The 13966-nt window shown below is 34.6% G+C and overlaps 1 protein-coding gene across 1 annotated transcript; it reads right to left on the reverse strand.

Annotated features, from left to right (window-relative positions):
* Window positions 1–6521: 6521 nt before the first annotated feature.
* On the reverse strand, window positions 6522–9317 carry LOC127637687 (myogenic factor 6-like). The gene is made up of 3 exons (XM_052118896.1): window positions 8792–9317; window positions 8507–8600; window positions 6522–8365 (listed from the first exon to the last, which is right to left on the reverse strand). Exons 1-3 carry the CDS (start codon window positions 9299–9301, stop codon window positions 8250–8252), a joined length of 720 nt encoding a protein of 239 aa, XP_051974856.1. The 5' UTR covers window positions 9302–9317; the 3' UTR covers window positions 6522–8249.
* Window positions 9318–13966: the final 4649 nt, after the last annotated feature.

Raw genomic sequence — 13966 nt, forward strand, 5'->3', positions numbered from 1 at the left:
ATATTTGTACATTCCTATAGCCTACATATAGCCCCAGTAATATACATTTTTATCTTGTATTTTTAGATCAAATTCAGTGAACAATAAGCTTACAAACGGTGCATTAGGCAGTTGCTCAATGACGTCAAACATCGACTAGCTTCAAATCAAGTGTCTTTATAGAGGTCATTACTCGAGTCATCAGTGTTGACAGCTAATAAAGACACAATACGGATATTTCTCACAACATGCTAAAACGTTTGGCCTCTCCAGTGTCTGGGAACCATGCGCATCTAAGAAAACACGGGTTCCCCAATGTAGTTTGTATTGCGCACAGCTGAAAAAGACATTGGCCAGGGATAATCCTGCTTAGCTGTCGTTCAGATCAAAGACAATTCACTGTTAACAACATGGACAACGAGAAAACCTGACAGCAGTCGATAACTGTGTCCAACACAGATTGCGTAAGCATCTGGTGACACCGCATCGGCCCCGGAGGAGGCTGTGATGAGTGAACTCGAAAACCTGCTCTGAGATTCTGGAAGATTGGGTTGTCTCAAGGGAACTTCAGGGGGTTTTCTGAGGGTTGTTGTAAGGGGTCAGGGACTGTGTTAAGTGTAGGGCAGAGGGCGAGCTTTAATGTTCCTTTCCCTAAGTTTAACTGACATGGAGGTGCTCGTTTCAAATAAATATGCTATTCAAAAATTCTTCCATACTTGCTTTTATTCCAGGACACTTTTTGAAAAATCTATCTAGGTTGAATCCTTAGAAATAATTCATATTTGAATAAATGATTATAGGGGAGACGTGGGTAAGGGAAAATGTGTGCTTGTTTTCTCTAGCAGGTTTTTTTAAATAATTTTAGTGAATTCTTTCCTTCAAAACAAAATTCCAATATCAACATATTTTTATAAAAGATCTTGGAGAAGACAATAAATCCACACTGGTATATATTAAGGTCAAGGTCAATTTGATAATAAAGGTTGATTTGCACTGGAATTATGAGCTGTGTTTTTAGGACAAGGGTATTTTTCATAAATGTGTGTATTATGTTGTAATTTTACATTTTTGTTGGCAAAAACAATGCCTACTTTTGCTGTGTCATTCATTACTTTTTATGTTTCATAGTTGTTTAACTGATTAAATTGACATTTAACAGCAGTTTCAAATTGACACAACTTACCCCCATACAGAGTTATTGGGGCATTTTGTCACAAAAGGTCAATGTGTGTTAAATTAACTGCATTTTATTCTGGGCAGTAGTGGCGGAAACATTAAATAGCTTTTTAGGACTTTAAGGTATGAGCCTAAACCGAATTTACAACCTAAAATAAACCTGACCTAAGTAATATTGACAGTACTAAAAAGTGTGACAATTCGCCCCAGTCTCTCCTGTTAATTATACTGTGTAATGATTGTATAAATGAAAGCAAATCTTTAAGAAAATGTTGAAAAGACAAGCTTTTTGTCCACCCTCTTGTTTTTCTGCATCCTTTTGCCAAAGCCAGACATTGGCTGGAGTTTTTCCATCAGCAATAACAGTATCATATTTGATCACATGATCAGATTGTGTGATTGGCAACAGCATTTGTCTGGCAGCTAGAGGGGGTGCTCCATCAGCTCCAGTGATGTGGGACATCAGAATGGCTTTGTTGCTGGAGATTCAAAGGAACGTCAGTAAATCTTTTTCTCTTTTAACAAAAATCTTTTATCAGCCAATTGACTATGTATCTTAACAGGTAATTTGAAACAACGAACAGCCTATTTTAAACGGCCATCATGGTGAGTTCAAAACCAAAGTAAAACAAATCAGAAGCCACTAATCTATAGAAGAAGAAGAAAATCCCAAATGAGATCTCTTTAATATATCAATTGTTTTACCTAGAAAGCAACGGAGACCAAAGGGTGACCTTTACTTTAGTCTCCTGTTCTTGGATTTTTCTCCTAAAAAATAATACCCCAGTCATCCCACTTGTCTTTCAGAAGAGACCTCAACAATTTTCTAATGTAACTAATGTTACAGCCCAATACTCTTACGGTATATAAATCATTTAGATTTCTCCTGAGCATTGGGTAGAATTTGGGGGGATTGCTGTGAAGGGGGTGATTGGTTCCCCCAGTCCTGCATCTGTACTTGTTTATATATTTTTTTAACAACGCTGAAAATGATTTATTATGAGATACCTAAAAATTGCGTGACTATGAGTCTGTCATAATCAGACAGAAAACTGAAGTCCCCCCTCCATTGCACGAGTTGGTATCGCCCAACTACTATCGCCCAATCCCCCTCTATTGGGCCGATCGCAGTCATTTATTATTACTGGATGAGGATTTTTACAAATGCTTCTATAGATAGGGGCCTGGGTAGCTCAGTTAGTATTGATGCTGACTACCACCCCTGGAGTTGCAAGTTCGAATTCAGGGTGTGCTAAGTGACTCCTGCCAGGTTTCCTAAGCAACCAAATTGGTCCGGTTGCTAGGGAGAGTAGAGTCACATGCGGTAACCTCCTTGTGGTCGCCATTAGAGGTTCTCGCTCTCAATAGGGCGCGTGGTAAGTTGTGCATGTATCGCGGAGAGTAGCATGAGCCTCCACATGCTGTGAGTCTCTGCGGTGTCATGCACAGCGAGCAACGTGATAAGATGCGCAGATTGACGGTCTCAGAAGCAGAGGCTACTGAGACTTGTCCTCTACCACCCGGACTGAGGTGAGTAACCGCGCCACCACGAGGACCAACTAAGTAGTGGGAATTGGGAATTCCAAAATTGGGAGAAAAAGGGGATAAAAAAAATTCACAGGTATGAATCCTCGCATTTATGAGTTTTTATTCAAAATAACTATCCAGCGTAAAATGCCTCCAAAGGGATTTAAAACATTCTGAGATTTATAAGTGGATGCATTGAGGATTCAGTTTTCAGAGCATAAAGCGCCCCCTGCAGGAATAAAACTTTGTGTCTCACAAGACACAGTCAGTGGCTAACAACATGTGGAATATATTAAATTTAGAAAACATGAAATATATCACATGATTCATTTGTGGAGTCAGTGAAGATGTTACAGGCATCCATAGAAAGCAGATGAGCAGGTAAGGAATTTTACTTTCTGAAATGCTTTTATGAATTTTTGATATAATACAGTGTATAAATATTTAGGAATATGCAATGAATATAATTTTCTATTTATCTGTGCATTAACTTGAACTGTTCTTATGCACTGTGTAATGAGCTGTAATGAAACAAATGAAGATTTTTTAATTTCTCTCAACAACTGTTTATTAATTGTCCTCAGTAACATTTTTTTGTTTGGTCAGTGTGAATTTGTTCACTGAGTGCAAAAATTCCTGTTGAGAGAACTACTACTACTTCTTGATCAGCCAATTATCAGTACGAAACCTTTATTTTGTCACCATAACTGCAGTCTGTGTCTCTGAAGAGAGGTATGTCACAAGGCAATATATAGAACTGTTTGACATAAACACACAATAGACAGTGGCAACAAAATACAATAATGAATAATGTCAATATACAGCCAAAAATAAGCCTATAACACTAACCTTATATTTTTTTCATTTTGCAATGCATGCTGGGAAATGTGCAGATCAGCAAAGTTGTTTAACATGACATTGCTCCTTCGGACAACTCTGGTAGGCTAGTTGGGATTACATTTGGGGGAATATGATTGGTCTAACATGTGTTTTTATGTAGAGAATGAAATTCACATTTCGAAGTATCGGTGACTCAATAACAACCAGATAAAATGCGATTACATTTTTTACAGTAATATATGAACTATACATATGTGACCTCCATTCTCCAGAGCCATAAAAACACTTTCAACCCACTAAAATTTTTTAACTTTTAAGACAGATTAATTGCTGCCCTGCATTTTTTTGTCAAATCAAAGTAGTGCCAAACTTGCAACCTGCAGCGATGACTTTATTGTGCATTTTTTGATCATGTTGAATTTAATAATTGATGAAGAAAACCAAGTTCACTCTAAAAAAAAAAAAAAAACTCTAAAAAGCTCCTAAAATCAAGTTGAAATGACAAAAGTGTATGTGTATATATATTTTATTTTTTTGGGATGACTCCCAGATGGTATGATGCTGTGATCCCATACATTGTGCCTTCTTTTGATGGTTTATGATAATGGCAATATTGGGCTCATTCAATATTCAGAGTCTGTTCATGCAGATCAAGAAATTCAATTTGTCAAGATATTTCAAATGTAATATTTCTCACTGAAAATGTGCCAGGCATTGCGACTGAGAACAAAAAAAAAAACCCTCATAAAATCACTCCCTCTCTACATCTGAGATCCTATTAAAGCAATACTAAAGACAGAGTTATCTGGTTTCAGTCTGGTTCTCTGCTTTGAAATATCCAACTTGTTAGACAATCAGCCGAAATGTGCAGTTGCCAAAGCAACAGATTTAGCCTTGTTTATATGGGATATTAAGTGTTTTAAACACTTGAATAAAAAGTATTAATTACTTTATTTTTTTATTTTAATTTTTTTTTAGGTAAGGTACTTGTGACTAGGTCGACAGGCCGACAGGTGCTTCTATTTTGCTTTTTAATTTATTTTCATTTTTTTTCTTCATTACAAATGATATCATCAACATAGAATAATAAATGAAAAGTTTAAGAATTAATTGAAAAAATGAAAATGAATTTCAGAATTTCTCAGTATTTGTCATTTGATTAGCGACCTTGATTTTCAAAACGGTGCAGAATCTTAAATATTTCCTTTTTTTAATAACATAACATTTATTTGTTTATATACAGTATTTAGATTTTATTTATTTATTTATAATCCTAAAACTTATCTATAAATGTATTAAATAAATTAAAATATAAATGTATTCAATAAATTATATATATATATATATATATATATATATATATATATAATATATATATACATATATATATATATATAATGTATGTATATCAATGTAGTATATATATAAAAACATATCATATACATTTATTAACTTATTTAAAACATATTTATTTCCTGGTTTAAATGGGAAAAAATTTAGATTTTCAATGTGATCTCAGACTTTTGGACCCTAATGTACGTTCTTATAATTGATAAAGTGTTTGTGCTTTAAATCTAACCACAGTTTGCTTAATAAAAATACATATTTTGTAATAAAGTTTGTGTATGGAGCCTTTCTATAGCCTTGTTTCCGAGAAGTGTATTGTGTTAGTCACTGTCCATTTGAAGTAACTTGAGTGTTTGAGTACATACGTTTACTTGTGTTTGTGATGAGGTCAAAGGTGGTAATGTGTTAAATGGAAAGATCAGAGAGCCATTCCTGACAGATAGCACGCTGTGCAAGATGAAATACTTTAGTGCAACTGTGGAACACCAACAACCTACTGATGAATAATTGCCAAGCAGTAGCTGCAATGTCACAAACACACAAACACAGACATGAACACTTGCAAATTCATCACGATGTCAAATCAGCGCACTTAAAGCAATGCAATCCAATGCTTCATTCAAGGGGAAAACCCTGGCAGCCTGTAACCATACGATAGCTGTCATGCTGCTTGTGGCTTTGCAATATTTTCCCCTGACCAACCTTGTACATCTGATCATGAGACAAAATAGATACTCCGAGTTTCGGGGGGTCTAAATTCATTGAAGCCAACCCCGAGTTCTGCCCTGCCAGCTGGAAATAACAGGCAAGGCCAGGGCTATTTCAGGGCCAGTCATACTTCGCACTCCGCTAATACTCTTAAATCTGGGAGAGTTGCTGGTCTGGTCAAGGCTGGTATGGCATACGGAGGGCTCTTAATTCAGTGGGTTTAATGAGGACAGCCATTATTGTAAGCTATACATGCATGTTAACTTCAACTCGGGACCTTTAAGAATGTTAAAGGAAAATTCTAATACAAGTTAAGCTCAATTGACAGCAATGAAGTCATTTCAACTGGTCCATCCTTTTTATTAAATAGCAAAAAGCAAGGTTACAGTGAGGCACTTACAATGGAAGTGAATGGGGCCAATTTTTCAAGTGTTTAGAAATGCAGAAATGTATAGCTCACAATTTTGTAAAAGCACTTAAATACATTTTTCTGTTAATATTTGTATTTTATTTGAGCTATAAAGCTTTTACAATCATAATTTACTGCAATTACAGGGTTTACAGCATTATGTCGTCATGGCAATGAAGTTGTAAAATTTGGCAGATTGGCAGAAAAGTGTAAAAGTCCCATTCACTTATATTGTAAGTGCCTTGCATAAACACAATTTTTGCTTCTTTTTTATTTTCAAGAAAAGTAATAAAAAGAAAGAAAGAAAAGAAATCAACATTCTGTTGATTTTGATTAACTTGTATTGAACCCCAAATAAATAACTTAAAAAAATTGAACAAAATCATTTTTACATGGCTGCAAATTCATATATATTTGATGAATATTTGACTTAAAGAATACATATTTCATTAGACTGAAGCAGGAACATGATTTGGTGACATTGGGATCTCCAACAGACCACAGTAAAACATTTAATAAAAGAATACAACATAAATACAGAGAACTGTTTTTTAATTTTATGTACAGTTTACTGTTTAATGTTGGAAAGATACCTGGCAGTGCTCTTAAAATTAGTTTTTTTTTTCTCTCTCTTTAATTTATACAAGAATTTAAGTAATAGCAATATATTACAAAATATGTACATTTTTAGGAAGACCATATAAATGGACAGGAATCATTCTGCCTGTGATGATGACCCTGAAAATAACCTGGAATCACGTACAGCAACTGAATGGTCAAAATTATGAAAGAATACAGAATATTACATTGTAACACTTCATAATAGCTTTCATTAATAACATTTAAAAACCTCATTCTTAAAGTTAAAAAGGTGATTCTTACTAAACCTGTTAAGAAAATGTCCTGGTCCTATTTTACTCCAAAATCAAACACCAAGAAACAAAAAAGAAATGACATTTAGCCTATTTGTTTGTGGCAATTGAGATTTTTACAGTGCGACATTATTTTCTGACAGCTTCACACATTTTACCCCATTGCCCAGTTCTCATTACTGCAATGTGAAAAAAAGAGAAATGTTTACATTGTAAAGTATTGATAGGCCTATTTCATCTGTAGTGCTTTTCAATTTCGCAGATTTTAATCAAGAAATTATTGTAATAAAAAAAAAACATGACCATGTTATGGTAATGAGAATAATCTTGGAAAACAATGGGAATGGTGATAAATAAAATGTCCAGATGTGTTACGGTAATGAGCTTTAATGTCCTGAAAATAATGTTACAATGGAAAAAAATCTTAAAGGGATAGTACACCCAAAAATGTAAATTCTCTCATCATTTACTCACCCTCATCCCATCCCAGATGTGGATGACTTTCTTTCTTCTGCTGAACACAAATGAAGATTTTTAGTAAAATATTTCAGCTCTGTAGGTCCATTCAATGCAAGTGAATGGGTACCAACATTTTGAAGCTCCAAAAGCACATAAATGCAGGATAAAAGTAATCCATACGACTCCAGTGGTCAAATCCATGTCTTCAGAAGCGATATGATAGGTGTGAGTGAGAAACAGATCAATATTTAAGTCCTTTTTTTTTTTATAACTATAAATCTCCACTTTCACTTTCACATTCTTCTTCTTTTGTTTTTGCCGATTTGCATTCTTCATGGACTTAAATATTGATCTGTTTTTCACCCACACCTATCACATCGCTTCTGAAGACATGGATTTAACCACTGGAGTAATATGGATTACTTTAATGCTGCCTTTATGTACTTTTTTGACCTACAGTGTTCTGGTCACCATTCACTTGCATTGTATGGACTTACAGAGCTGAAATATTCTTCTAAAAATCAATGTGTGTGTGTTCTGTTTAATGGTGCTAAATGAAGGTTTTATTTTCTAAATGTAAAATATAATTTATTTCTTTTTATTAGATTTGGGGTTAAATATGACCAGGATATTTTCTTGACAGGTTTCGTGAGAATCACATTAATGTACATTCAAATGGTTAGAAATGTTTTGAAACTTTAATTTAAAGCTATATACTGTATTTGTATTTCAATGTACATTAACTATTGATCTGTTGTTATATATTATATGATAACAAATCAATTATAATTATATTATAGTATTATATAATTAATGCTTATTCATGAATAATTAATGTTGTAAAAATGTGACCTACTACATTTAAAACATTCACACTAGCTCATGGAAATAAATAAATAAAAAGTCGGAAATGTGAGATGGATACTTGAGCTTCACTTTTCTAAGATGTGGTCGGGACAGCGTGCTTTCGTCTCTTCACTGGAAATACTGTCAACAATCGAGGAGAGGCGACGAAGGCTGCAGGACGCCGAAGTCTCTACTGCGACTCCTGGAACAGAGATTTACGCAAAGAGAATTGCGCGCAGGGTCAACGTACTAAACGTCAATAGCTAGACGCACAGACTTTCATTAAATGCTAATATGACACGTTTAAACCTCGAAATTGAATGCATCTCTGTTTTGTACCAACCTTCTCTGTTACTAGCCATCTGGGGGCTGGAATGATCTAGATTCCCTTGCCAGCTTTGGCAGGTCTTTTTCCAGTGATTCTCACTCGTAGCCACCTGAACAGTCAAACGTGATGGAAAACGTTACATTTCACCCTCGTAGTTCAATGTTAGAGCATTTTTAGATTATAACACATTCAAAAAAATCTATAATTAGCGATTAGTTTTGGCAAACATAGTTATGGAACCACGTGTATCCAGTTGTCAGAGCACATGGATGTCTTGTGTGGGCTTGCTTGTGTTCTTACATGGTTGTCTTTGGTGTTATAAGTGTAAGGGTCACTGTCAGAGCTCTGATCTTGCTCATCCAGCGTATGCAACAAGTCCTGTAGTTTCTCTATGTAGTTGATCGCGCTGCGTAAAATCTCCACTTTGGGTAGCCTTTGGTTTGGATTGGGCACGGTCTTCTTCTTTAACGCGTCAAACGCCTCGTTGATCTTTTTGAGCCGCCTTCTCTCTCTCAGAGTGGCAGCTTTTCGCCTGTCAGTCGGTGCCGACTTTCTTTTGCAGATTTTGCAAGCCCAGATGAGACACTGGCCCTCGCAGTGAGGCTGAAGCCCCGGCGGCGCAAAGACATGTTCCTCCCCGCTGCTCTCGCACCCTGTTTCGGACGGGACTGCATCCTGTCCCGGGGAAAGAGGGCTTTCAGTCCCCTCATAGAGCGGGGACACTCCTGGCATATCCAAGGTCCCATGGTCCCCTTCAAGATAACGCAAATCGTTGAAAAAATAAGTGTTGGTCTCAAAGAGGTCCATCATGTTGTTGCAAGCTGTGTTTTGACAGTAGGACTGTTGGCATTTAAATAGCCCTGTGACACAAGTCAGAGGACTTAAATATAGAATGTGAAATTCAATCCATCGCTTAGCTGTCTCTGGGCTTTAGGCTTATTCCAATTGGCCTTTCAGTACATCAAGAGTTTTGTGTGAGAAACAAATGAGAACACTATACATTATAGTGTCCATATTGCATGTTACTTTAACTACTGGTTGCAGTTACAAGAAGCTACACAAAATGATTATATTTTGAAACCTATTAAGTATTGTTCACTATAATTCAGAGTGTTTGTTGAACCAGGCTAGTTGCAACACTTTTTACTTCTGGGAATATATCTCAGAGTATGTTTATTTCTGAAAGACAATTTCTGCTTAGACAACTAAACTAAAGTCAAAAGCTTTCCAAAAATGTCCACCATTACTGCCCAGGATACAAGATACAGTTCATTGAACACACATTGACTTTTTCAATGATAGATTTTAAACTTATAGCTTTGATTACCACCAGTCTTGAACATTTGTTTACATCCTTGCTTGCAACTTCCCCATGTGACAACTGGCCTACTCTACTATATCAGTACTGTAAAAAATGTGATTTAAATGGGAGGGAAAAAGTCAAACTAACTTTACAGTAAAAAAAAAAACTGTTAATTAGTTAACTGATAGTTTCACTGAACAACAACAACAACAACAAAAAGATTTTGTGGTGAAGTAAATATAGCAGAAAATATTCAGTACTTTCTACATTGAATAAGTTAAAGCATAAACTTGAAAATATTAAGTAAATTCTACATTTGACTCAATCATCAATCATGTAAAAAATACAATTAGATTTATGATTGTGTTATCTTTACCACGTGTCGTCGTGTATCAGTCCTAAAGTAGAAAACCTTGTCATATTTATTCGCTAATTTGAGTAAATTTCACTGGTAAATGAAATAAGTCGATTTTACTTAACTTTTCGAAGTTGGTGTTCCCAGCAGGCTTGAATCATTTGCAAGTTTATTTACATTGTTTTTATTGTTGATTTTGTTTTTTATGTTTGGTAACTTCTTGTTTAGTGAAGTCTAAAGTTTTCTATTTAAATGAACCATTCATGATTAAAACTGTCATTTTTACTGTCATCGTGTTTTGTGTTGAGGTCTGCGTGCGCAGCTCTGTATCTTATTTCTACTGCTAGTGATCCAGAGCGATGTTGACTAATTGACTACATCTAATTGACTACATCTAATTGACTACATCTAATGTCTAATCATAGCATGCAATAAGATCAAAAAGATAATATTCATAAAGATGTTATGTTAAAGACATTTAAGTACCATATACACTACTGGTCAAATGTTTTGAAACACACTCATTTTATATTATAATTAGTTTTTTCACATTTGATATTAATAGTAAAGTCATCATAACTATGGAATAACATAAAAGGAAATATGGGAATTGTGTTGTGACTAAACAAAATCCAAAATAAATCAAAACTGTGTTATATTTTAGCATCTTCAAAGTAGGCACCATTTGCCAAGAATTTGCTGACATGTGCTCGACATTTTCTCAAGCAACTTCTTGAGGAATCACCTGGGATGATTTCTAAACAGTATTGAAGGAGTTCCCATCTATGCTGTCAATTATTGGATGCTTTTCTTTATTATTTGGTCCAATTCATCAATTAAAAAAAAAATATATATATATATATATATATATAACATTTTTGTTTTATAATTAAATAAATTCATATATTGGGACAATTATATTTTTGTCTACAAAACACATTTTAAACATTTAAGCATATGACTTCAGATCAAATGATTTTTAAGATCATGAGAAACTTTTCAGTCAAGTGTTTGAAAACTTATGACCGGTAGTGTATATTAAATTTTTAAGTACAATTTACTGTATTAACCGAAATGTTTACAGTAAATTTACTCACTTCAGTATTATGTCATGAAATAAAGCAGAACTTACCATAAAAATTTACTTGTAAAACTGTGCAAATGAAATAGAATTAAGTAAATCTTATTAGCCTTTTTTTTTTTTCAGTGAATGTAAAAAATACATTTTTAAAAGTAAAAAGTATGATTGATTTACCTTATAGCTAACAGCGAAACTGTATATTATGTTTAAGACAATACATGTCCTTTTAATAGGGAAATAAATTAATTGGGTTTCCAGAAGTTCCTACATCACCCATCACATTTGATAATATTTTACTCTAATATTTAGATTTTTGTTTTTTTTTGTACATTGCGATTTTTGATGTTACATTTTATGTTGTTTATTTAAAGTGATGTTTCACCAAAACATTCTCTCATCAATTACTCACCCTCATGCCATCCCAGATTTGTATGACTTCTTATTCTTTTTTTTCTTCTGCTGAACACAATGAAGATTTTTATAAGAATATCTCAGCTCTGTTGGTCCATACAATGCAAGTAAATGGTGGCCAGAACCTTGAACACCCAAAAAGCACATAAAGGAAGCATAAAAGAAATCCATGTCTCTAGAAGTGATTTGATAGGTTTGGTGAGAAACATCAGAATTGATCTAACTGGACCTAAAGAGCAGAGATATTCTTCTAAATCTCTTTGTTTGAGTTCAGCAGAATTCAGATGGCATGAAGGTGAGTAAATGATGAGTGAAATCATTTTCTTCGGCTATTGCTCCAAGAGTGGCCACTCTTGATGAACTTTAAGTCATAATAAGTCCTTCTGCACTACCACCAGTGTACTATAGTGGTTAACAGTAACATTTATATTTGTAGTTCCAGTAGGTTGGTATATTAACATTGCATCATTTAATGATTTTAAATAATTTGATGACATTATATGGTAGTGAAGTGTACAAAAATGGAATCCGATAATGCACGAAACATGGCCGTTGTATTTTTAGTATTTAGTAACCACAGCAACTTTTTTACTTAAATTTAACAGGATTTTTTAAGGTGCGCAAGCAGCTCCAAAAAACTATTATATTTTAAACACAATGTTAATTATCACTGTACAGTATAATTTTCTATTTCTCAGTGCTTATTGCCACTCAGTGAACATTTGAGAGCATGACTGGTCCTCAGATATCTATGATATGATCAAATGGTGACATTCTCTGTGATTAACTGTAATTTCAAATAAATTATTAAGAATAATAAGTCATAGGACATTATTAGCAAGCATTGTTTTCTTACACACTGACTGCATGAAACAGTGTAAATATCTGACACAAACACATGCAAATAAATTCTGAATAGTGGAAAGTGTGTGTTGTTTCATGCCTTATAAAAATAGACTGGAATGTGCTCGGTGTAAATAAAAAGCTCACACATGTAAGGTAAAAATAGCTATAAGGGCCATTTATCTTAAAATCCATAAAACACATGAAAGGCCTTTCCAAAGTGTTATGTGTCCTCTGACATGAGACGTTTTATTGAAGTTGTTGATGGCTTGTGTTGCTCTCAGGGTAGATCATGTGACATATAAATGTACTGTATACCGTTTTTAATGTATTCAAATGAACTCTTAGCAAGAGAAGGCAGAAAATCAAACACTTTGTATGCTTTATACTTGTTATGCATGGATCAAGTGTATCATGGATACGCTTCAAATAATGGAGCAATAGATTACTGAGTTTATAAGAACATGATTCAGAACAGATGAGCAAGATAGAGACGCATGTATACAGTATGTATATCTATTAATACAAGTGTAAATGCTGGATTTGATGCTAAGCAAGAGCTGAAAATGGCTACACATCACCCTGTTTCTTGTTCACGTGTAACACAAAGGTTAAATAGTTTAGGTGACGTCTCATGTTGTGGACACGTCTCACATTACCTTGTTGTAAAAGGTTATGGTCTGTAGGTTGAATACTGTGACGTAAATCTTAGAGTCTGTGACAGAGGTGATGATTGTGTCACTGATGTTGATTCTCTATATGTGTACTTTCCGGATTATGATATGCCAACACTGATGGTGGAAACAGTGGCGCAAAACCTAGGTACTAATATATACACTAGCCATTGTGACAACTTCCCCATGTGACAACTAGCCCTGATTTCTCCCATATCGATACCTTTCCACAGTTCCACTGCTGTTTTCTATAAAGCTTTACAGACCATAGCTAATCAGCACAGCTTCACTGACAATGGCCTAAACTCCATCGGCTGGGCATTCACCATTCAGAGAGAGGACATAGTTTCATTTATTAGGTTTTTCATAAGGAAGAGCAGCCCACGCACGTTCATTTGGTTTCAAGGGATTAGCCATATACCATGTGCCTAGTGCTGAATGTGTTTTATTGCTTTTCCACTCCTCTGGGTATTTTTTCAATCTGTTGAACAAACAGGTCAAAATATACCAGTAAGAAAGTCAATCTGAAGAAAGCTAGAAATGTTGTAAACAGGTAAATGCTTCATGTTGGCATTTTAGTGGCATTTTGTCCGAGTGTCTTGGTTCATTTCTGACCCTTCATTGGTGTAACCTAATGTACTAATTCAGTCAAATATATTCCTGTTACAACATTCTGTTGCCATTAAAAGCAAGTCACACAAATAGTATTGCAGTACACATATCTTGCATTCTGTGAATTCCTCCTTGTAGTATGATATGGGCTGATTCTTTTGTTTATTGCTGATAGCATATATGGATATATTAGGGT

Source organism: Xyrauchen texanus, chromosome 45, assembly GCF_025860055.1.
Source record: "Xyrauchen texanus isolate HMW12.3.18 chromosome 45, RBS_HiC_50CHRs, whole genome shotgun sequence".
In the NCBI taxonomy this organism is placed as follows: Eukaryota; Metazoa; Chordata; class Actinopteri; order Cypriniformes; family Catostomidae; genus Xyrauchen; species Xyrauchen texanus.

Bases quoted from the DNA above. Each gene is read 5' to 3' on its own strand.
- LOC127637687 (XM_052118896.1), bottom strand. From the start codon at position 9,301: ATGATGGACCTCTTTGAGACCAACACTTATTTTTTCAACGATTTGCGT. The intron at 8,601-8,791 runs GTAAGAACACAA...TTGACTGTTCAG, and splicing joins ATAACACCAAAGACAACCAT to GTGGCTACGAGTGAGAATCA. The intron at 8,366-8,506 runs GTTGGTACAAAA...TCTCTGTTCCAG, and splicing joins GATGGCTAGTAACAGAGAAG to GAGTCGCAGTAGAGACTTCG.